General features: G+C 42.5%; 1 protein-coding gene across 1 annotated transcript in view; it reads right to left on the bottom strand.

The window, feature by feature from the left end:
- SLC5A10 (solute carrier family 5 member 10) overlaps positions 1–16652 on the bottom strand; it is a 94948-nt gene extending 78296 nt beyond the window's left edge. The window contains exons 1-7 of the mRNA XM_075179245.1: positions 15858–16652; positions 10377–10448; positions 8202–8306; positions 6606–6665; positions 5289–5393; positions 1263–1368; positions 638–718 (exon numbers count right to left, since the gene is read on the bottom strand). Coding sequence (XP_075035346.1) covers positions 638–718; positions 1263–1368; positions 5289–5393; positions 6606–6665; positions 8202–8306; positions 10377–10448; positions 15858–16292 — 964 coding nt within the window. The 5' untranslated portion in view covers positions 16293–16652. The remainder of the gene's footprint in view (positions 1–637; positions 719–1262; positions 1369–5288; positions 5394–6605; positions 6666–8201; positions 8307–10376; positions 10449–15857) is intronic.
- Between the last annotated feature and the right edge of the window lie 6803 nt (positions 16653–23455).

Raw genomic sequence — 23455 nt, 5'->3', positions numbered from 1 at the left:
AAATTGTTTTCTGGTTTCCCATGACATGTTTTTATTATTAATCCAGGAAGCTTTGTTTTCATTCAAACACTCCACCCAATCATCGCTCCCAGTGTCTCACTGAATAAATGTCAGAGGTTCCATGACAAGTGTGTTAAACATGTAAATAATGTCTGTATCTGCTGAAATAGAAACAGATGCAATGTGCAAATCCACCTGTAATACGCTCATTCCCAATGCAAAATATCCACTGACTACACAAAGGATAAACATTGGCAGGAATGCTGAATAAACAGGTTGAGAGCACGTATAGTCATACTATGTTTATCATCTAGACCAGGCCTGGTCAGCCTGTGACTCTCCAGGTGTTTTGAAACTACAAGTCCCAGCATGCTTTGCCGTCAGTTTGCCAGCCGATAGCTGTCAGGGCCTGCTGGAACTTGTAGTTTCACAACATCTGGAGAGCCACAGGTTGGCTGGGCCTGATCTAGAACAGGCCTGGACCAAGTGTGCCTCTGCAGTTATTGTGAAACTACAATTCCCAGCATACCCTGCCTGCTATCAACTGACAAAGCATGCTGGGACTTGTAGTTTCACAACACCTAAGGCTGATGACTTTCCATTATTGTTTGATAGATCCCCCATGTCTCCTCTTTACCTGTGATGGTCAGAATAACAGCTCCCACGATCATGACCACGGTTTGCAGGGCGTCTGTATAGATCACCGCAGCCAGACCTCCTGAAAGAGAGAGGGGAGGGGGGGGCGTAAGCCGCGGAGTCAGGACTTTCACTGAGTTCATTAAACAAGGTGATTTTTGACATGAAGTGTTCATTAAACTGAGCATGATTAAATTACTAAGCTCAATTTAGTCAATTAAAAAAAAAAAAAAAAAATGGCCTGTACTACCGCTCCCATGGGGCCATGTTGGGCAGTGATGCGGTGGGATGGCTCTAGGGCCTGTGTTTGTGTAAACAGCTTATGTCAATATTAGAATGTACAGCTCTCAAAACTTTATAAACTAAGTATAGGTGGTTCTAATTGCTCCTTGAGGCTGCAGGTCATGTATATACTATAGGGCAAAATGGGAGTGAAAACAATGATGGCCAACTGGTTCAAGGAAATGCTAGAATATCTGGCAGCGACAAGTGAGCAACTAAAAAATATTTCCTGGGTAATCAGCTGTTCTATGAAGACGTTCCAGCTTAAACTCCACAATATATCATTAGTAGTCTTTTGGTTCTGCTCTTATTAGGAACTGTATGTAACAATAGCGTTGTCCCACCTGCGATGGTGTACATCGCGGTCACCACCAGCATCAGCACCGTCGACAGGTAGAGGTTCCACCCTAAACACACCTGTACGAAGAGCGCTCCTGAATACAGGTCCGTCTGCAGGGAAACAGGAAAGCAACATGTCATTGCTCACAAACATGTCTGGGAACATGTCATCTGCCTAATGATCACAACACAATGCAAAGCTGAAATGGCAAATTCTACCTTTGAAATCTAATTATTTGAAATAATTCCGTTCTCATGTCTGGATAGAATAAAGGAATCCTAAATTGGTTGTCTGGGCCTCGGGGCAACAGGAAGAGTGTAGTGGTAAACGTACGTAGGAAACAGAATATGGCATCTGTAACGTTCTAACAAGGGGTCACAACGTTTACAATTATATTGTGTTATACACATCAACAACTTGTATTTGTAGTGTAGCCATCAAATAAACTGCAAACAGCGGATGCAGCCATTTTGTGGAGTGGACCAGTATTTTGTATTGGGCCCCCTCTGCCCTCCCGGATTCCTACACCCCTGCCAGTTGTTGGCAGGGGTGTAGAAACCTGGGAGGGCAGAGGGCCCTTCCCCTCCCCATGGTTTCTGTTGGGTGGGCAAAGACTGTGTTTTGCCCCTCCATGAACTTCTACACAAAAGCCTTCATGCTACTGTCTGACATCATATAAAGAAGTGGAAGTTGCTCAATCAATTTATAGGCTATAGCAGGTGCTTGAAAGGGTGGGGTTATCCTGAAAGGAACAGATTGAGAGCTAACTTACCAAAGAGGTACCCCAGAAGCCTCCAAATAGCATTCCAATGTCAGCACTCCCCCTCAGCTACTGACACCAACATGCCTCTCAGACAAATAAAGAAGTGGAAGTTGCTCAATCAATTTATAGGCTCATAGCAGGTGCTTGAAAGGGTGGGGGTTATCCTGAAAGGAACGAACACACAGAGAGATCCCCCAGCACACTGCTATAGCCAGCAACAGATTTAAAAACACATATGTATGGCCCAAATATATGGGACTCTCATTGTTTAGAGTTAGGACCACCCTATTAGCAAAAGCGCCGTGGAGTGGTGGGTGACTTTAACATACATTTGCAAATGTGTGCAACTAAGACTTTTGCATTTTTATCTACAGTAGAATTGGCAGGTCTGTTGCTGGCTAAAGCAGTGTGCTGGGGGATCTCTCTGACTGTCTGACATCATGTTATCTGTTCTACACTTGTGAAACTTTTTTAAATTATAGATTATATTAAAGAACATTTGGTAATTATACTAAGACAGATTGCCTAAATGTAGATTTAATACATATAGATTAATTAGTTTATTTAAAAAAAAAACCCTCTAAGGGGTATATTTACTAAACTGCGGGTTTGGAAAAGTGGAGATGTTGCCTATAGCAACCAATCAGATTCTAGTTATCATTTATTTTGTACATTCTACAAAATGACAGATGGAATCTGATTGGTTGCTATAGGCAACATCACTTTTTCAAACCCGCAGTTTAGTAAATATACCCCTTAGTGTTCTGTTCATAATCATTTAATAAATAACCTGCATTGATGATGAACAACTATTCACTTTGCTTTTACACTGAATTTCGTGCGTCCAGTAACAAACATGAGATACAGCTGTCAATGAAATCTGAATAAAAACTAGGTTAAGGACTGTGAAAAATGTACATTTTTAAGATGAACAATTAAATTTATCTTTCTAACAGCTATTGTAGTAATTGGTAGTTAATATTAATAATAATATTTATTTAATAATGTATAAATTGCTATTCGTAAAATAAACAATGAAACCCTTAAGACGCTGACAAAAATTTACATAGGATTGGAAGTCTTTGTATCTCTACAGTCACTGTTACAACTGTTATAAATTGAGATCCAAAAGCGAGAAAATGGGCTTCAAGCCCTATACTAGTCCTTGGCCTTTTGCCCTCCCATGAACATTTTCGTTCCTACGCCCCTGGTTTTGGGTACAGCAGTTTAGGGGGAGGGTGGAAGATCTTTGAGCGTCTGATCCAGGTGCTTGAGGTAATAAACGCCAATAAACGTAATTGCAGTCTTTATTATTTTGTATAAAGAAGATAAATGAAGTATCTGTTGTGTGACCGGACAGGAGCGGGCCGTCACGGACATATGCCACGAATGTTCTCTTTGTTTATAAACAATTTATAAATACCCAGCTAAACTCTCAGTAACGCAGAAAGAAACACGAGACAATGGCGTGCACAGGAATATAGGACAGGCCTCTGGCGTGAAATAAAAGCTATCTAGATGCCACAGCAGGGCGTGAGCAGACACCCCGAAATAAAACAAGAGGTGGACTAGTGGGAAATAAAAGGGAAGAAAGGACAAGATGTAAACAGTAACAGGAGCCTTTGTATCACAGACAGTCATCATCGGGTCATCAGACACCTCATTGTCTGTCCTACGGAATAGAGACAAACATGTCTGGAACTACCTCATCAGCTGCACACAATGTGTATTACATGAGAGGTAACCTGCGCTATGCTGGCTGTTGCGGAACTACAAGTCCCAGCAGCCCCCTCCAGCCAGGAGGGTGACCTGACTTGTAGTGTTGGCCCTCTGACCTTCAAAAGGGCCACACATTACCCTTAATCTCAGAAATAGGTTAAAACAATACATTTATTATTAGAAAGAGACAGAACAGCGGAAATTGTGTAACAATTTGTCACCCACATGAGAAATAAAATGATAGAATAAATGATGTTTATTTGTGATACAATTAAATCATTACCTCGGAGTTGTTAACAATTTAAACGGTGATTTGAAGAAACACTATTAGCATTTTACGAGCTTTTGTAAGTGACAGCGGCTAGTTCACTGGTAGTATTGTAAGATGGTAATCTCTACAGCTCCCCCCTGTGGAGGCACAAAGCATTGCATGGTCCTATATTGAAACTGGCCAAGGGTCAGTGGCCCGTGGCCTCCCATTAACTGATGCGATTGTTTCAGAGGGTCCCCCGGCTATGGCTGTAACTTAATTTGTGCTTAATTAATTTAAACGCCACGACATTGCACTCTTAGAACATTAGTCATAGGGAATAGATTCTCAGAAATTCCCTTCGCTTCCTGCCCATTACATCCTGACTTGCCTTAGTATAGGCTGCAAGGTGGATGATGGTGACATACAGGAAATTCCTATGACCTATATTTCCCCAAAAAGCGCTAAGGCAAGTTTGCTGGCATCGGTTCCAGTATCTGACAGACGACAGGGCGTGGGTCTATGCGTGATCATTTTCTCTTTGATGTAGTAGATTAATCTAATTCATCCCTCTAGACAGATGTTACGGAATGCCAAGCCTACCCAGATCCTCTGCTGTGTGTCGTTACACCACAGATACCCGCTCTGGGGAGACAAGCAAGTCCTTCAGACCTGAAGGGAATATAGTGACGAAGGGCAGAGCTTTAGCTGTAGCAGGATTGGGGCAGCTCTTGGCCCCAGGAGGCAGGGGCTGGCTGGCTTGGGGGCCATAGTGTACTACCTTGGGCTAGGTCACTGAGCTACCTGCATTTTTTTCCTTTAAAATATTCCTAATAGACTGCTTAGCCAAGTCTCGTCCCCCCCACGGGCTAAAATTTGCCAGCCAGCCCATGCCCAGAGGTGAGGGGGTATTCTGAGGAGAGCAGAGTGGGGAGACATGTATCGTGTTCCCCAACAAAATATTCTTATGGAACCCAGTGATGTAGCGTTACTGCGACGTGTACCATTCAAAAGCGCTATAAACATTTCTATTGCTCCCCATGGCAGCTGGGGTTCAGGAAGCAGCTCCTGGACAATGGGTCCCGGGGTCAATGGGGCAACGGAACTTCCAGAACTCAACAAGTCAGAAAGATCAGCAGAAACAGTTCTATTATCCCAGAAACTTGAATGATCAATTAAAAGCAGCAAACGCCAAAGCACTGTCAACTAGCAAAACCCTATAAATATAAGGCATGTGTCAGGGAATGCCCACTTTAAGCTGATCACCCCTACGATGGACCAGAAGGACAGGTACTTACGGAAATCTTGGTGAAGACGGAGAGCAGTAGAGAGAGCGCAGACAGATATATCTGAATCCTCTCCCCCCCAAACCTCCTCTGTAGATATTCCGGCATGGTGACAATCTGAAGGATGAGAGGACATTGTCACTGACTATTCGCACCCTGTCTACTGAACAAACTTTTATACATTAATTATCTTAATTTATCTGTCTCGTAAAACCTGCTGCCCAAGACAGCTGCCTCGGTTAGGCACATCGGTGGCTGAGATACAACGATAAATTGTAAAACATGTTAACGATTATCTGTTACCTAGAAACACAGAAGTTCATGTATAGTGACAGGTAGCTACCAATGTATCTGCCTGATCTTCAGAAATAACCTGCTTGATGTTTATTCTAATTGATATTCAGTATAGCTGTGCTAGCCATAAATGGGAGTGTAATCCTAAAGGGCATCTATTGGGCAAAATAACCACTGGGTACTAAGTACAATTTACTCCAGAAACTGTATAAAAATATATTTATTTTTATTTTGTTTACAGCCTGGTGTACCCTCAATCAACCAGGAGGGGGCACTGTCACACCACTAAAAGACCGCACTGCCAGTCTTCCTGCATAAGATCTCATGTTACCATATATACCACTCTTCCCTAATGGGATAAATACAGCAGTACCAGAGCCGTGTAATCAGGGCACATAAGAAGTATGTAGGCTGCGTGCTTGACATTTATACTAGAGGGTCACGCCACATGCATGCGCACTACCTGCAATGAAATGTATAGTTGTCCATATAATACCACGTGTGACGTGTTTAGAGGCGTCACCTCAGCATTAACAAAATGCCATTCAAATAGTTGGCAACTATGCAAAAGTGTATTATACATGTGTCTGGATTTACACGGCAGAGCTGGAAACCCTACACGTGTACACTTGTTACTAGCTACAGATCTGTCACAGGCAAATACATGTATCACAATGAAGGGCACCCAGGGACGGGCAGCAGGGGCCCAGGGGGGCACAGACTACCTACAGGAAGGGCACAATGTCACAATATATATGTTTTCTGTATATATGGACAGCTGCACAGCACCAATCCTGTAGTACCTACCTAGGTTTGTGAAAGGATGGAGGGGCATGGTGAAAGGAGGGCGTGGTGTGATTTAAACAGGGTGTGGCACAAAATGACAACCAGGGCATAGTTACAAAGTCCTGTGCCCAGGGTGCAGTATAGCTGGTGACACCTAACATGACACAGGACATAGAAACAACAATGACACCCACATTCTGTACACACACCTGGCACACAACGCTGGCAGCACACCCACTCAGTACTTACCCCAGAGGAGATATAAACTGGCACAAAGATCCAGGCCAGGGCCAGTAAGATATAGGTGGCCTGTAAGATAATAAATGCACATTATAAAACATATCTTATTGTGCAATCACCACTTGTTACCTATGGCTCTTTCTGATGGATAAAACAAGTGACCGCTCGTACTGCAGAAACACTTGTACCAAACACACCATGATTAATACTACTAGATGGGGAAGAGCGAGTCTTACACTGCAGATATATAGGGGATTGGGGTTGTCCATAAAATGAGGTTAGTTGTGATATTTATTTAAAAACAAAACAGTTTTTTGATACGACACAACATTACTGATTGGACAATTACGATGATTTAGAGAACACCCCAGATCTGCCTGAACTACAACCTCATCTGACTCCTTTTTCCACTCCAAAAATCTAGATGGGGCATTCATACAGTTTTATTTCACGTGTTCCGGAGCATGGATCCCGATTCAGTCCTTATTTTCTACCCGTATACCTGGCGTGTTCTAAAAGACACCTAGCCTATTGGACAAGGGCATAGGCAAACCGAGGGGGGGGGGGGGGGGGGGGGGAGGGGGTTCTAGTGCCTGAAAACCCCCCTCCAAGCCTGGGGCACTGTATAATTGAGGTGGCTGGACCCTCCTCCCGCTTCACATGGCTCTGCTTGAAAAGGGAGAGCTGCGTGCACCTACCAGTAGTGCACCCAGCATTACCCAGGTATATTATGGGGATAGGAAGAGTTGGAGAGCAGCCAAGCACTGTCTAATATTATAGCCACGCCCCCATGCATGCTGGTCACGCACACTGGTGGTGTGGTGTGGAAACCCCCCTCTACAAATCCTGTGTTTGCCCCTGAAGGGTCTGGCAAGACTTGGATGGAGATAGTAGAAGATATTCAATTTAAAAAAACGCTTTCTTGTTTAAATAAAGCATAATTGCGAGTGGGAATTATTTTAAAATAATTAGTTTAAAAAATGTTTTTTACACCAAGTGGAAGTAAAAGACCAGGCTTCCATCTCCACTGAGCTTACGTGAGCCGACACGCTGGGTCACACATATGTATACCCGACATCAGGATAGTGGGGGTGTCCATGTCACAATGGGGGCGTGGTCACATTTTAAGGGGCGTGTCCACGCACAGCGGGTAGGTGCCTAGCACTTTTGAATGGCTGGGGTACCAGAGTGTCGCTCAGATGCTAGGTGAGGCTTTAGTGGTAAATCATGGCCACAGGAGGTGTCTATCGCTGCAATAAACGACATAACAAAACCAGCTCTATTTAACAGTAACTAGGAGGGAGGAGCACATTTTTATAGCTGATTATTCTCAAAATGTTGTGTATTAATAACTTGCAATACATTGCAAATAGCTTTTTAATCAGCCTGCACTATTCATCCTAGATTTCTGCATGACAGGTACTCCTTACAATACAAACCAGCTAACACCCCCACAGTCCAGGCGGACAGGCCCATAGAGATGTGCGAGAATACCCCATGAGGAAAAAGAACAAAACAAAAAGATTTTCTGCAGATTATTTTTCTTGTCCATTCACTGGGACAATACTGTGCCACCCCAGCGTGGCATTCCGTCTGTTCTCTTACATTCCATTCAAAGCCGGCAACAGCGATGCCACCTGCCGCTCCGGTGCCCGCCAGTCCGATAAACAGCCCAGAGCCTTCACTGCTGGCAAAGAGAGAGGCACCAATCTAAGTGTGAGAGAGACGTGGGCTGATTAGTAACATGAAATGTGATACAGAGAAACTAGGGGTAACACATTTATCTTATAGCACCCAAGACCCTGTTTGTACCAGGGTAAGGGGAGGGGGTTTGGGGCTGGGGGTAATCCATACTGTGCTATTGTGAATATAGTAAACTGTGAGTGTTAAACATTTTCTTTTATCATTTGTTAGTTTCCCCTCCCTGTTCATAGATAAAGCTCCTTTAACTGAAGTCACAGAGACTGATTTAATGCATAAACTTCCCTGTTAGCATCTTCAGTGCCCGCTACTGTCCATTTGATTTTTTATTTTATTTAATTTTTTCAAAACCTGCTCACATATCCACCATTTGTTTTTGCAATGCTAAATAGATCAGAGCAAGACCTATTATATCTTCACGATTGGCCATCCCATTTAAACCCACTGATTACATAAATAATTGCAAAGGCTAAACAGTGCTGAAATGATCAAACTTTACAATTCGAGCTGTAAATCATACCATACTGATAAAGGTCAGTACCCAGAGTTCCTTGCTGCGACTGAACCAATGTTTGCCATGCCGTTGTTACACGAAGGTGAGTTGGCACGGTGGCACAGTGATTAAGATTGCTGCCCCACAATCATGACCAGTGCCCTATCTGTGTGGAGTTTATATGTTCTTTCCGTGTTCACATGTGTTTCCTCCAGGTGCTCCGGTTTGCTTCCACAGTCCAAAAGCATACCAGGAGGTTAAAGTTAGTGAGTGTATTTGTGTGGTAGTAAATTTAGACTGTAAGCTCCACTGCGGCATGAACTGATGTGAAATATTCAACAGTCTCTGCTGTCGCTATGTAAATACTTAAGTTAATAAATAATTGTTTGATCATCAGTCATAGCGATATCCAGACTTGATAGCTGCACATGCAGTACTTTTGTTTCACCACCAGAGGGCGCAGATTTTTACGCTTGATTTGTGTCTCTCTGTTACCAGACAGGTTATCTGTGCCAGGAAGCTGAACAAGTTCAAAAGCCAAAAAGCTCAAACTAATCCATCTTACAAATCTGCTGTGAATCCTTACAGATGTAATTCCCAGGACTTGTGCGTTAACCCATTCCATAATACACTTCAGCTAAACAGTTTCCCCAGCTACTTATTACAGTAATCTAATTAGGGGGGAGCAAGTTATTATTATCATTACCGTTTATTTTATTTAGCGCCACTAATTCCGCAGCGCTGTACAGAGAACTCACTCACGTCAGTCCCTGCCCCATTGGGGCTTACAGTCTAAATTCCCTAACACACACACACAGACAGACAGAGACAGAGACAGGCAGACAAACACAGACAGACACACAGACTAGGGTCAATTTTGATAGCAGCCAATTAACCTGCCAGTATATTTTTGGAGTGTGGGAGGAAACCGGAGCACCCAGAGAAAACCCACGCAAACACAGGGAGAACATACAAACTCCTCACAGATAAGGCCATGGTCGGGAATTGAACTCATGACCCCAGTGCTGTGAGGCAGAAGTGCTAACCACTGAGCCAACGTGCTGCCCCCAGTTAAATCTACCCCCATTCTTCTCGTGTATGTAGGGAATCGGGTCTGGATTTGTGGGTAAGCCAGAAAGGCCCCGGCCCTTTGTCTCAACATCTTACATTTATTTTTCAGCGAGCAATTCCCATCTATAATTACTGACACTACTGGTAATGGTAATTATTTTCTTCTTTAATTACTTATTTTATGCAGATAAAGCTTAGGGTAGCTTAGGGCCATGGAGTTCTGCAGCAATAGAGGTGAGGGCAGGAATACCATGGGGGTTGGGGGAAGTTAAATCGGGGGTTTGAGGAATAGGTGTTCCCATTGTTGCATGAATCTTCCTGTAATCTCTGCAAAACCCAAGTGTATCAGTACAATATTATATCATTTCCTTCAATCCTACTCCTAACGATGAAAGCAAAATAAATATAAAAATACATTGTTGTAGATTCCCTGGCTAAAGACACTTTTTTCCCCCAAAATAACTAAAACAAACAAAGCCCTGTGGGTTCTGAAAGATTTTACGTTATATACTTACCGGCCACCAGGCCATATTCCTCCCTGCTAGGAAATATCCGCTCAGGGTGTTTCTACTGACACGACATGAAGACTGAAAGAGAAAGAACAAGTCATTGGGACGAGGTTTATATGAGTCCATTATTCAGTGTTCTTTCATTTTTTTATTTTTTTTTAAATCCACTTCAACAGCCCCAATAAAGCTTTATCGTAAGTGTTATAGTCTCCTTGTATTCACTCTTATTATGTAACCACTGGTCGCATTATTTAGCATTAAACAATCTATAGACTCATCTTCCTCTCACGCCGCTCCTCCTCTGTCTCCCCTCTCTACCACGCCCTACACTGGCTCCCCTTCCCCTACAGAATCCTTTTCAAACTCCTCACCACCACTTACAAGGCTCTCTCCCAGTCTACTGCCCCCTATATCTCTAACCTCCTCTCCATTCACACTCCTGCCCGCTCCCTGCTCTCAGCCAATGATCGCTGCCTCTCCTCCACTCTGATCACCTCTTCTCACTCTAGAGTCCAAGACTTCTCCCGTGTTGCCCCCCTTCACTGGAACGACCTCCCTCGCTCCATCCGTCTCTCACCCAATCTGTGCTCCTTCAAGCGGGCACTTAAAACTCACCTGTTCCTCAAGGCCTACTAACCATCCACTTAACCTCTCATCTCTTCTGTTTCTCCCCTGGCCCCTTTTTTTCTCCCCCCTTTGCTTCACTGGCTCCCTTCTGTGCCTGATTTGTTTACCCTCCCTTAGGATGTAAGCTCGTATGAGCAGGGCCCCTCTTCCCTCCTGTCTCCATACCTGTTCTTCCGCTCCGTCTCTACTGTATTTGCCTGCCTGGAGTTTCTGGAGAACTGGTACTTTGCATTTATTGTTCTGTATGGTTTCACCCCGTATAGTCTACTGTTCGTACTGTGTACGGCGCTGCGGAAACCTTGTGGCGCCTTACAAATAAACGATAATAATAATAATATAGCCGTCTCCACTGACCACAATAGCTGAACAATGTCGCTCAGGTAGAGGATATAAAATGATTGAGTTGGGTAGTGCAGATGTTTCACTATGAAGGCAAAGCTCTTAGAACCTTGATGGTTTGATATAAATATAGGGGAGTTGTTCTTTGTTGAAGAGACTTGGAGACCATGTCTATGAGGAACTGATATCTATCTTCACTTCTATTCTGCATGTACACGATAAAGTTCTACCAAGTACACTTGGTGCGGGTTCTGTCTGTTCACTGGAAGGAAAGAGGTATCTCAGCCCAGTAACCTGAAGATACATGTCTATATCAATGTGAATGATGCTGTGTTGTAGGATGGACCTCCTAAATGTTAGTACCCCCTGCTTGTCGTACTCTGCACTATGGTCATTGTGTCTTGCCCTGGCAGCTGAAAACGGTTTACCCACCTGTTATTTATGGTGTATCGGGTTGGAGGGATTGGCTTTGGAGGTAACTGTATCCACATTGATTTATATGTGAACCTACCAAGTTTCCGCTGATTTATGCTAGCCGACCTAGGGTGGGGAGTGGGAGAGACACCCCGGTATATTTCTGCAAGGGAGTCTGGGCCTCTAAGCTTGCGCTCACCAGGCAGGAAGCTCACAAATCCTGCAAATATAATCAGCACCACAGACAGAGATCTGGGAAAGGACAATAGATTCATAAAAGGTTAACAAGCGCAGGTCAATCAGTGGACCTTGTGGCACGTCAGAAGAGATACAGTAGCTGGATGAAAAGACAAAAGGAGAGGAGTTTGTTTCTCAGCAAAGACACCTGTTGCTCGGGCAGGGAATTGGGACACGGGTGGGGCTCAAATAGAGGAAGTCATGTAACATTACTGGGGATTGAGTAGCTGAAGCATGGGCTGGAGGACCCAGGAGATAGGACTCAGGAAGAGAGAGACCTTTCCGCACCCAGAGGAAAACATGTTTGTAGCCCCAAGAACTGGGCGCCAGCATCTTAGCTGCTGGGTCTAAAGGAAAAACCGGTGTTGGCGTCAGTGGCTTGCGACTTATTGGACCGTTGTCCTATGGCGATTGTGTCTTGGCCCAGTAGCTAAAGATGGTCTAGCTACTTGTCTTATTATGGAGTTGGGATATCAAGCTTGGCTTCCTAAGAGTAAATAAGCCATCACCAGGGTCAGAAATTAGGTTTATATTACACACCCAACACTTTCAGGAAGATGCCTATCCAGTTTTTATGGCCCTACAATGCAACAATGTGTTTCACGGAAAAATATGTGCTCCTATCCATCAATCCTTTATTTTCAGTTAGTTATCCATCTGATCTAGGCCACCTCTTGGCTGATTATCATTACCTGTGATACCTATAAAATGAGACATTAATGCAAATTATCCTATAGCTTCCTCATTCATTTGCTGGATGTACTATCACCCATTTATCTGTTTCCTATCCCATAGTGGGAGAGGACAACATCTAGTCAATACGCTTGTCTCGTCAGCACAGTTATCAGCTTACATGTCAGGTACTAATTTCTGACTATCCATACTGAATTCAGAGAACATGGTCTGATCGACTTTTTCAAATAAAAATTATCCTCATCAAAGTAATATTGTCCATAATTCATATCTGAGATGATCTCTGTAGGTATGTACCATCAGGAAGAATAGGTACATCAAATGTTGACCTTAGAGAGCAACTTATTAGCAAATATATAGAAAATAAGTATTTATCCAAATAATCAATATTTTATAATTATGTTTCATATCTACACATAGGTAAATGTATGCTCTGTTCATTACAGGGAAAATCATATTTCTAGAATGTACAGGCACAAAGATGTTTCCGTATAAAAAGTAATAAGGAAGAAATATGCAGGGGGGAAAAAATGTTGTTTAAAATCCCTGAGACTGAAGCCAAAGGTGTTCATTTTACCCAGAGACCGATCTGACTGGGGTATGATCCATTATTCTGCTGCATTCTGTCACAACAGAGATAAGGAATTGTAAGTTTCGATGTTTATGTATTTTCTCCTTTTGATCTACACTTTTACACTTTAGTAGTTTGAAAATGAGTCTTTATGAGAGGCATTAGTAAAGCCTTTTGCGAATGAATGAATGATTAAGCATGGCGCAGAGTACAGCGCTATAGGTATAATGCAGAGTTCTCCGGAAATGTCAATTTCCAGTGTCTCAGTGGGAAAGGGGGTAAGGGTTTGTTGAAAAGAGCCAGAGCTTTTTGGAGGATGTTCTTTTTATAAACTGTCGGTGCAGTTTTTAGAAATCATAGCCATTTTTTGCACATTAGTTTTTTTGATATAACTTATACTTATACTTTTTTAACTCAAAAATTTAAAAAAATTACTGACCCTCCTTAGAAAACGGTATGTTCCTACATTTCACACTTATTTTTCTATGGCTATAACCTGGGCTGAATTAATGAACTGAACCTATCTCAGCCCAGATAACTGCAAGAGGAAATTAAATGGAAAGTTTGGGAACAGAACATTTTTTAACTGCTGAAAAAGATTTTGTTGGCGGGTCTGAAAACACAGACAGCTGATATATGTACCTGACATGGTTGAAGTAATTCTAAAGCAGTCTACATACGCTGCAATAAAAATTGCTGCTTTCAAACATCATCTGAGTGGGAACAAACAGATATTGATCATGGTTGTTGGCTGTTAAATTTGGCCGTACCATGAAGGTTTATCCGACAGTGCTAACTGGGCATGTGTATGCCCAAATCTGACTACTGAACAGCATCAGGATGTTGTAATTTTACCAAAAATTGTTTTCTAACTAAGAGCCACTATTTTGACTGTCAAAATTCAGTGCTGGTGGGTACCATGCATGGGAAGCAACGAAGGCACAAAGGCTTATAGATCGGACCCAAAAACTTAATTGGGAGGAAAAAGATTTAATCGGACAATGGTGGGGAACAATGGGAACGCAGGAACACCGATGGCTCAACCAGTAAAAATCAATGTATCTGACTCTTGTTCTTCCAGTCTTGCAGAGCGTTACTTTATATACACATAGGTTCTTAGTTCTCTAACTTCTGTAGAGATCTGCAGAACATTGCTCTGTTCCAACTAACCCCTGGACAGAGTCATATTAATATAATTTCTAGATCATCTGAACCAATGAATAGACAAAACTGGGTTATAAACTAATATGGATTACTGTCAAATTAGAACCAATCTAATGATTACCACCAAGGTCACATAATATAAAATAACTATTATAGACCTATGACTCAAAGTGATTCCCTTTATTGGTTCACTGAATAGATTTGAGTTACTTTAGCTCTTAAAGTCTTGAAAGTTTGGAACTAAAGTCTGTTCTATTAGTCAGTAAAGTGCGTGACTATAATTTCACTGTATTCCAGCTTTTATCAATGGATAACACAGTATAATCCTTTGCTGATATATGGGAATAAAACCATTTTGTCAACGACTAAACTAAGAAGAGCTATAACTTCCAACCGCACGCACTGCAATACCACCGCTGATATCAAACATTTGGCGAAACATCAGAGGATTTGTGGCCCCAAAACAACGCTCAGTAATAATCCAATGCAATGATAATGACCATCAACGGCACAATCTAGTCGCTTGTGATTGGCTGATTGACCCCTCCTGCCGATACTTAAATCACTTGCGTTGCGGCTATAGTAAACCAAATAGCGGACATCTATACGAATTACTTCATTGCCATTTACATTTGTACGATTTAGGGAAGAAGATTCTTGTTTCATTTTTTAAAGCGGAAAACAACAGGTGTTAATGACATTATGGGGCATATTCAATTGTTGGCGGTTTCAACCGCAGAAAAACTATTACCGTTATTACGGCAATAGTAGCCGGATCGCAGCTCCCTGAGCCGCGAGCTGAAATCCAGCGAGAAAAGTACCGTAATAACGGTATTTATGCGCACTATTACTGTAATGATGGTAATTTTGGCTGTAACGCCAACAATTGAATATGCCCCTATGTATTGAAAATGCGACTATATTAATAACAGTCAAGACACTATTCTCTCTTGTGTACATGACACTTCATAACGTAATTATATTGTGTACAAATAGGGGAACGCAAGGAGAACTGTTAAGTCACTTTACCATCATAAGAAAGTATATATGCTTATTAAGTCTGATGCAAATGCTACCGTTTTTAAGCTGGATGCATCTTGAGATGCGTACGACCCAACATATACACACTTTTTTAGTGTGCGTCTTTTCTGATGTACGTTCGGAGCGCAAACGCATCCACCTTGAAATGAGCCCCTCAATGAGTAAGATCATGCGCATTCATTACTGAACAATGCCATATTATGGGGGAAACCAGGGTAAAAAAATCGGCCCATGTCGAAAGCTATGACATTAACACAACAGATCTATAAAATACAACACCTAAATATACAAATCTAAGCGGCATTGGTACAAAGTATAAATCAGTCAGGCCAATCTGGGAAACGTTGACAAAGTCACTTTGAGTAATTCCTTATAAAGTAACAGTAAAGACATCTTCTTACCCAGATCCCCACGGCCACGTTGAGCATAAAGTAAGCCACGATGACGATAATATCGGAGATGTTGAACTGGTGCGATGGGTCTTGAGACGTGGTGATGTTTCGTTCCATGGTTCTCTTCCTGCGACTTCTCTGCACTGAGTGGAGAGAGCTCCGGGATGCGGAGGGGTCAGTGGTAGAATTGCTGACTACGAGGGACTTGCTAGCAGGTTGGGGTAATTGATCATTAATCCAGCTGAACAGACCCTGCTGCTGGAGGCTTTCATGCGGATATAAATGACACAAAGTACAAGTCTCATATTTATCACAGAAGCATCTAAACAAATAGTGGGATTCCTCCAGCAAATCAGGCAGCCAAGCTCCCAACCCATCCCACTTGCCATCCCATGGTCTCTTGTGATTGGATGTGTACCGGATATTCTGCTCCATTACCACCATTGATGGTGGGCAACGATTAGTCAAGGAGAGTTGTTCAAAACCCCTGGGTTACTAGAAATGTAATTTACCCTGTGTTTTCTTGTAACTGAGTATAGCAAGCTGCATTTAATCAGGCTTTATTACATGAAAATTCTGCTGAATTATACAAATATCTCACAATGGGCCTGAGCTGGACGCACGTTGGTCCTAATTTACGCTCAAAAGGCCGTTCATAAAAACAGGGGTATCTACATCTCCATCCGGGTCTGCCTCTGTACACAATTACTGGCATATGCCCTTACTGTACTCAGCCCATGTTAAAATGCAGATACGTGCAACTATGCATATCCGTGCCGCTTTATTGTGGGCCTAAACGGAGACCGCTGATGGTTATGGCATTTTAAATCCTCCTCATAAGTACAAATTAACCAGGTCTTTCTGTTGTCACTGTGATCAAGAGACACCATTTTATTGTGGACCATATTAAAGTGTGTCTGTCACCTACATGGAGTGGTGGCGGCCATTTTGAGGGCTAAACCACACCTACAACTAACTCCTTGGTGCAAACCAAAATGTAGTTCTTCCCCAAATGCTGCACACAGGTAAACGTCAGTGATTCATCTCCATGAGGGGTATGTTTATGATGCAAGCACAGGAAAGCATACAACGTTTCGGGGGGAGGTCCTCTCTCATCAGGCGCCTCGGCGAGGTCACTGGTTACTGGCGAAGCGATTGGCTAAGTAATATTCATGAGAACGCAGCCTCTGAATATAGGTGCACACATTCCAGCTTTAAATGGCAGGATTACCAAACCCTGGCCTTAGCTTATCCAGTGTTGGCTAACCTGTGACACTCCAGGTGTTGTGAAACTACATGTCCCAGCATACCCTTCCAGCAATAAGCTGCTATATATTGGCAAAGCATGCTGGGACTTGTAGTTTCACAACACCTGGAGTGTCACAGGTTAGCCAACACTGGCTTATACCGTCACAGTTATACAGATATTTCTGGGTTGGTGAAGAATTTGTCAGCGAGAGGTGTTTCATGCCATTAAACAGTAACCAAATCAACTACTGGAACCGTCGCTCTGGGCCAGGGAAAGTAGGAAAAGTTTAAAAGGTCACAACAGCAGCACTGAGAAGCCACACAGGGCTGCCAAGATCCGACCGGGCCTGGACTAAGTACGTTGAATAAACTTCATGTTTAATATATTATTCAAGCAGTAAAGTTCATGCAGACATACGCTGATCCACCGAGACCCCGTTCACCCACAGCAAACTGCTCTTCTCCTTATTACTATTGCAGCTATCTGAAATAATTGATGTTTAAGTTACCTTTTTTTTTTTTAAAGGAAAAGAGCAATAAAAAAAATATTAGAGGTCGCTGCTCAACTAATACAGGTAATTGCAGTAGGGCAAAAATAAGTGAGTGTAGTTAGCGTAGAGTTGCAAAGGCAATCATTTCAGACTGGACATAGGATGCATATTGGACAACATAATACCTAGACCAGTGTTGGCTAACCTGTGACACTCCAGGTGTTGTGAAACTACAAGTCCCTGCATACCCTTCCAGCAATAAGCTGCTATATATTGGCAAAGAATGCTGGGACTTGTAGTTTCACAACACCTGGAGTGTCACAGGTTAGCCAAGCCTGGTCTAGGTATTATGTTGTCCAATATGCATCCTATGTCCATTTCACTAAAGAAGTGGGCGGGAACTTCGGGAAGCGGTCTTCCGGACCTTCTGGGAGAGTAGGTATGTAATGAATATCTGTCACTATAGGCTCCGCCCCCACAATGTAATCCTATGGGTAACTAGGGGGATGGAAATCTACCTTACAGCAATCCCAGGTTGCTCACTTCAGGGGTAACATGGCAGGGGTCCAGTTACCCAGAGACCACCACACGCTCCAATCACATGACCTGACGGGTTCTAGGAACCTCTCAGACAGATTCTGCATTGAATAAACTACAGCACATTGTCTACAGTGCAGGGATTTATTCTCATGAGTAACTGTTTTAATGAACATTGGCCACAACAAAATGGCCACTGCCACTAATCTTACTTTTTTTTTAATGTTTTTCTGACATATATATTAAATGTAGTAAGTAAATGACCAGTGCCCCTCTGCAGTTTCTGGATGAGTAACTATAAGCCACATTTTAATATTTTTTATTTTTATTGAGTATACGAGGACATTAATATTCATTTGGTAGAGTGGTATAAATTGCCAAGGTAGTCAGAAGTACGTAACAGGGATTAATATTAACGGGGGGGGGGGGGGGTGTTATTGTACAGCTTATTTTTTTAAATGTTATTACAGTGCACTTCCATCGTCTATTCTGCGTGCAGCTTTTAGTGTTGTAGCAAGATGGGGCCGACAATGACTTGATCACTCTCTCCAGAGTATTACATGGTGAATGTTGGCAGATATGCAATCACAGAGCTGGCAGTCATATCTGGCGCACGTTTTTACTTCTGCACCAGTTGGCGTTTTGGTGCGGTCAGCTTACACTCAATAGTACTTCAGTTTAATTACTACTCACTGGCTGTAACATCATGAATATTAATGACCAGCTATTAGATAATATCTCACACTCTGTGAATAAGCAATGCTTTGTCACTAAACCAAACTTTGTTTTTGTTTGTTCCTAAATCAAACCCTTGGAAACCCTCCTCTGGAAATCATATACTTTGCCCCCATATGTTGTGAGCATATCTCAAATTTGCCAACCTGACTCCTTTTTACAGTGGTATAAGTCCGATTCTGCTTTTTACACTTATTCTCTGTAACAGTCTTGGTCCTAAAGAGTTATCGTAAGGGGGAGGGGGGGGGGGGGAATCCTTAAACTTAAGCTAGGTACACACTACATAAAATTAATGTGATTTCTGTAACAATTTTACCAACAACTGAATCCCCGATGAGTTGATGCATATGTACACACCTTCAGATCTGTGCTCTCCATTCATAATAACCATCTGCTGATAAGATCGTGACTCTGCACACGCTATAGAGATCAATGAACACTGGGGGTCGTGAGTGAATTCACACATTTGCCCCACGTTGTTCCATCGTCGATAGCGATTTTTAGGAAGTTTAGAAAATCAAACGACACCATGTGCTTTGGTACGATAAAACATGGTCATGGGTACACACTAATGCAATCTCGGACCTGACGGTTGTTGATTGTGTGATTGGCAAGATAATTGGGTGAAAAAAAAACTGTTGGATGTACCCAGCTTTAATTAATTCATCCCAGGTTAATGCAAATGTAACATGCAGCAAGTGGAAAATCGGAAGCATGTCATTACAGAAAAGATGTTAGTTTGAGAGGTAGATCATCTACGTAGATGAGATAGAGTGCAGTGTTTGACAACTCCAGACCTCAAGCCTCCTGACAGGCCAGGATTTAAGGATATCTATGCTTGAGCACAGGTGACTGAATCAGAATGACTGAGACACTAATGAAGTCATCTGTACTCAAACACAGATATCCTTAACTCCTGGACTGTGGCAGGAGGGGGCGGGGACTTGATAAATATAGTTGGGGAAAGAATGCTGTAGCAGTGATTAGAGATTTGACACAGTATTTGTACGGTCCTCTAATCAGTAAAAAAATACCGCAACATTACCATAGACCTCTGAACAAGAGCCGAACCACAGTGGAGTATGAAGAAATAATAATGAGCAGGGGCCAACAGACACAGGCTGGCTAGGTTGGCACACGAGGCTTGTACCATAGTGAGCGTCTTTGGGTTGGGTACTAGGCTACCTGATTTTTTTTTCACTTAAAATCTTCCTAATAGGCTGCTACGTAGTCTTGCCCCCTGGGTTAAAATTTGGCAGCCAGCCCCTGCCCACAGGGCATATAGCAGGGATGAGCTGGGGCTACAGGTGAAGTCTTGGAGGGACACCTGTTGCCTGTTACTGCTGTACAGTCATGGCCAAAAGTTTTGAGAATGACACAAATATATTTTACAAAGTCTGCTGCCTCAGTTTTTATGATGGCAGTTGACATATACTCCAGAATGTCATGAAGAGTAATCAGATGAATTGCAATTCATTTTAAAGTCCCTCTTTCCAATTACAATGATCTTTATCTCCAAAATATTTCCACTGTATTTCAGCCCTGAAATAAAAGGACCAGCTGACATCAAGTCAGTGATTTCCTCGTTAACACAGGTGAGAGTGAAGAGGACAAGTCTGGAGATCACTCTGTCATGCTGATTGAGTTAGAATAACAGACTGGAAGCTTTAAAAGGAGGGTGATGCTTGAAATCATTGTTCTTAATCTGTTAACCATGGTTATCTGCAAGGAAACATGTGCAGTCATCATTGCTCTGCATAAAAAGGGCTTCACAGGCAAGGATATTGCTGCTAGTAAGATTGCACCTAAGTCAACCATTTATCGGATCATCAAGAACTTCAAGGAGAGAGGTTCAGTAGTTGTGAAGAAGGCTTCATGGCGCCCAAGAACATCCAGCAAGCGCCAGGACAGTTTTCCTAAAGTTGGGTCAGCTGCGGGGTCGGGCACCACCAGTGCAGAACTTGCTCAGGAATGGCAGCAGAGAAAGACAAGAAGAAGTTTCCTAATAGGTGTGCACTATCAACTCTGAGTATGATAATCAAGGAGGAACAATAAAAGTAAAATATAAACTTTTATTAAATATATTTTAAAAACCATAGTAAAATTAGCAAAATAAAATATGTAAGTGCATGAACTAAAGTGAGTTTAAAATAACTGTCTGCACCGAATATTTCTCCTATATAGTTTCATGAACAGTGCTCTGTAAATTATCATAAGTGCAGCTTCAGTAAACCCAAGTCTGTTAGCTGATTAAAATTGGATGTAGGAAGCTGAGGGATAGTGGCACCCTAATAAGTGCCCAATAAATTTATAGCAGAAAGAAGCCCTTTATATGCCCTCTCTATTGTTGTAAAATCCATTTCAATAGATCTTCAATCCTTTAGAATATCTCTTAGCAATATTAAGTTTCTCCCATAAAACTTTCAAATAAAGCCAAGAATACAGGAAGTGATTTGCTAGCTTCCTGATAGTGTACTCCAAGCTAACTGTGAGTCTATAGGAACGATATATCTATAGTAAAAGAGCTGCCTAGTAACCAATGAGAAAAGATGCAGACAGCATTAACGCCGATGCGCGTTTCGCTAAACCTGCGGAAAATCATTGTTGCTTTACACAAAAAGGGCTTCACAGGCAAGGATATTGCTGCTAGTAAAATTACACCTAAATCAACCATTTATCAGATCATCAAGAACTTCAGAGGTTCAATAATTGTGAAGAAGGCTTCAGAGCACCCAAGAACGTCCAGCAAGCACCAAGACCATTTCCGAAAGTTGATACAGCTGCGGGATCGGGGCACCACCAGTGCAGAGCTTGCTCAGGAATGGCAGCAGACAGGTGTGAGTGCATCTGCACGCACAGTGAGGCGAAGACTTTTGGAGGATGGCCTGGTGTCAAGAAGGCCAGCAAAGAAGCCACTTCTCTCCAGGAGAAACATCAGGGACAGACTGATATTCTGCAACAGGTACAGGGATTGGACTGCTGAGTACGGGAGAAAAGTCATTTTCACAGATAAATCCCCTTTTCTGATAGTTTGGGGCATCTGGAAAACCACTTGTCCAGAGAAAGAAAGGTGAGCGCTACCATCAGTCCTGTGTCATGCCAGCAGTAAAGCATCCTGACACCATTCATGTGTGGGGTTGCTTCACAGTCAAGGGAGTGGGCTCACTCATAATTTTGCCTAAGAACACATCCATGAATAATGAATGGTACCAAAACATCCTCCAAGAGCAACTTCTCTCAACCATCCAAGAACAGTTTGGTGATGAACAATGCCTTTTCCAGCATGATGGAGCAGGCAAAAAAGTGATAACTAACTGGTTCGGGGATCAAAACATCAAAATTTTGGGTGCTTGGCCAGGAAACTCCCCAGACCTTAATCCCATTGAAAACTTGTGGTAAATCCTCAAGAGGCGGGTGGACAAACAAAACCTCACAATTCTGACAAACTCCAAGCATTGATTAGGCAAGAATGGGCAGCCATCAGTCAGTATGGGGCCCAGAAGTTGATTGACAGCATGCCAGGGCGAATTACAGAGGTCTTCAAAAAGGGTCAACACTGCAAATATTGACTCTTTGCATAAACTTAATGTCATTGTCAATAAAAGCCTTTGACACTTATGAAATGCTTGTAATATTACTTCAGTATACACCATAGCAGCATCTGACAAAAAGGTCTAAAAACACTGAAGCAGCAAACGTTGTGAAAACCAATACTTGTGTCATTCTCAAAACCTTTGGCCATGACTGTAGTGTCTAGAGTCTAGACCATTTCATTATATTTACTGAGTACTGCGCAAGCTCCTCCCTTGCAGTATATTATTTATAAAGCACCAAGACCTGACAGCGCTGTACATTAAGGGGCTTATAATACAAATGACCTACAATGTGTGTGTTCAGGTGAAGTTTTGCAGCCATACACGGTAAGTTACGAGACATTTAAAGGTTGGAGGAGCGTTTGCCACATATAATTGTATATAACTAATCACACGGCTTGTCAGCCATTGCTTGGACACAAGCGTGCAGAAAGTTCAGTACTTTCTGTTCTTTACCACAATCCTTGCACAATACACAATATTGGATAGCTTCCAGGAAATGTGTGGGGGATGGAAATGAGAAATACAGAATTTGCTGATAGCACACAAGAGATAAGAGAACCCTCTCACTTCTAATGAAGCACGGTGACATTAAGGGCCAGGGAGCATGCGAGTGGTGAATGCTGGAAATGAGTGTAATGGAGCAGAGGTCAGGAGAACACATACACAACACCTGGCCCTCCCCCTTCGTACCACAGGCCTGCACACTCAGCAGAGAGGACGGACATCTGTGCAGTAATCAGCATCCTGAGTAGATAGAGCCAACGCTTTCTCTAATGGGATTTGCTTTAGAAATTGAGTTTTGGTTGCATAAGTAAAGTTGGCAAACACAGAGCAATGATGTCAGGCAATCAGACCCAGACACTGCCCCTGATCACCTATACAGGGGCTTCAAAACAATGCAGGTTCCTGGAACCAGTGGTAGTAAAGGCATAATAGTGTGGGGCCAGGTTTCATGTTTTTTGTGAATGCCCCGACTTTGTGGTATTATTATTGTTATTAT

The sequence above is a fragment of the Mixophyes fleayi genome, chromosome 7 (assembly GCF_038048845.1).
Source record: "Mixophyes fleayi isolate aMixFle1 chromosome 7, aMixFle1.hap1, whole genome shotgun sequence".
Lineage (NCBI taxonomy): Eukaryota > Metazoa > Chordata > Amphibia > Anura > Limnodynastidae > Mixophyes > Mixophyes fleayi.
This window is presented reverse-complemented; position numbering and strand designations above follow the sequence as displayed.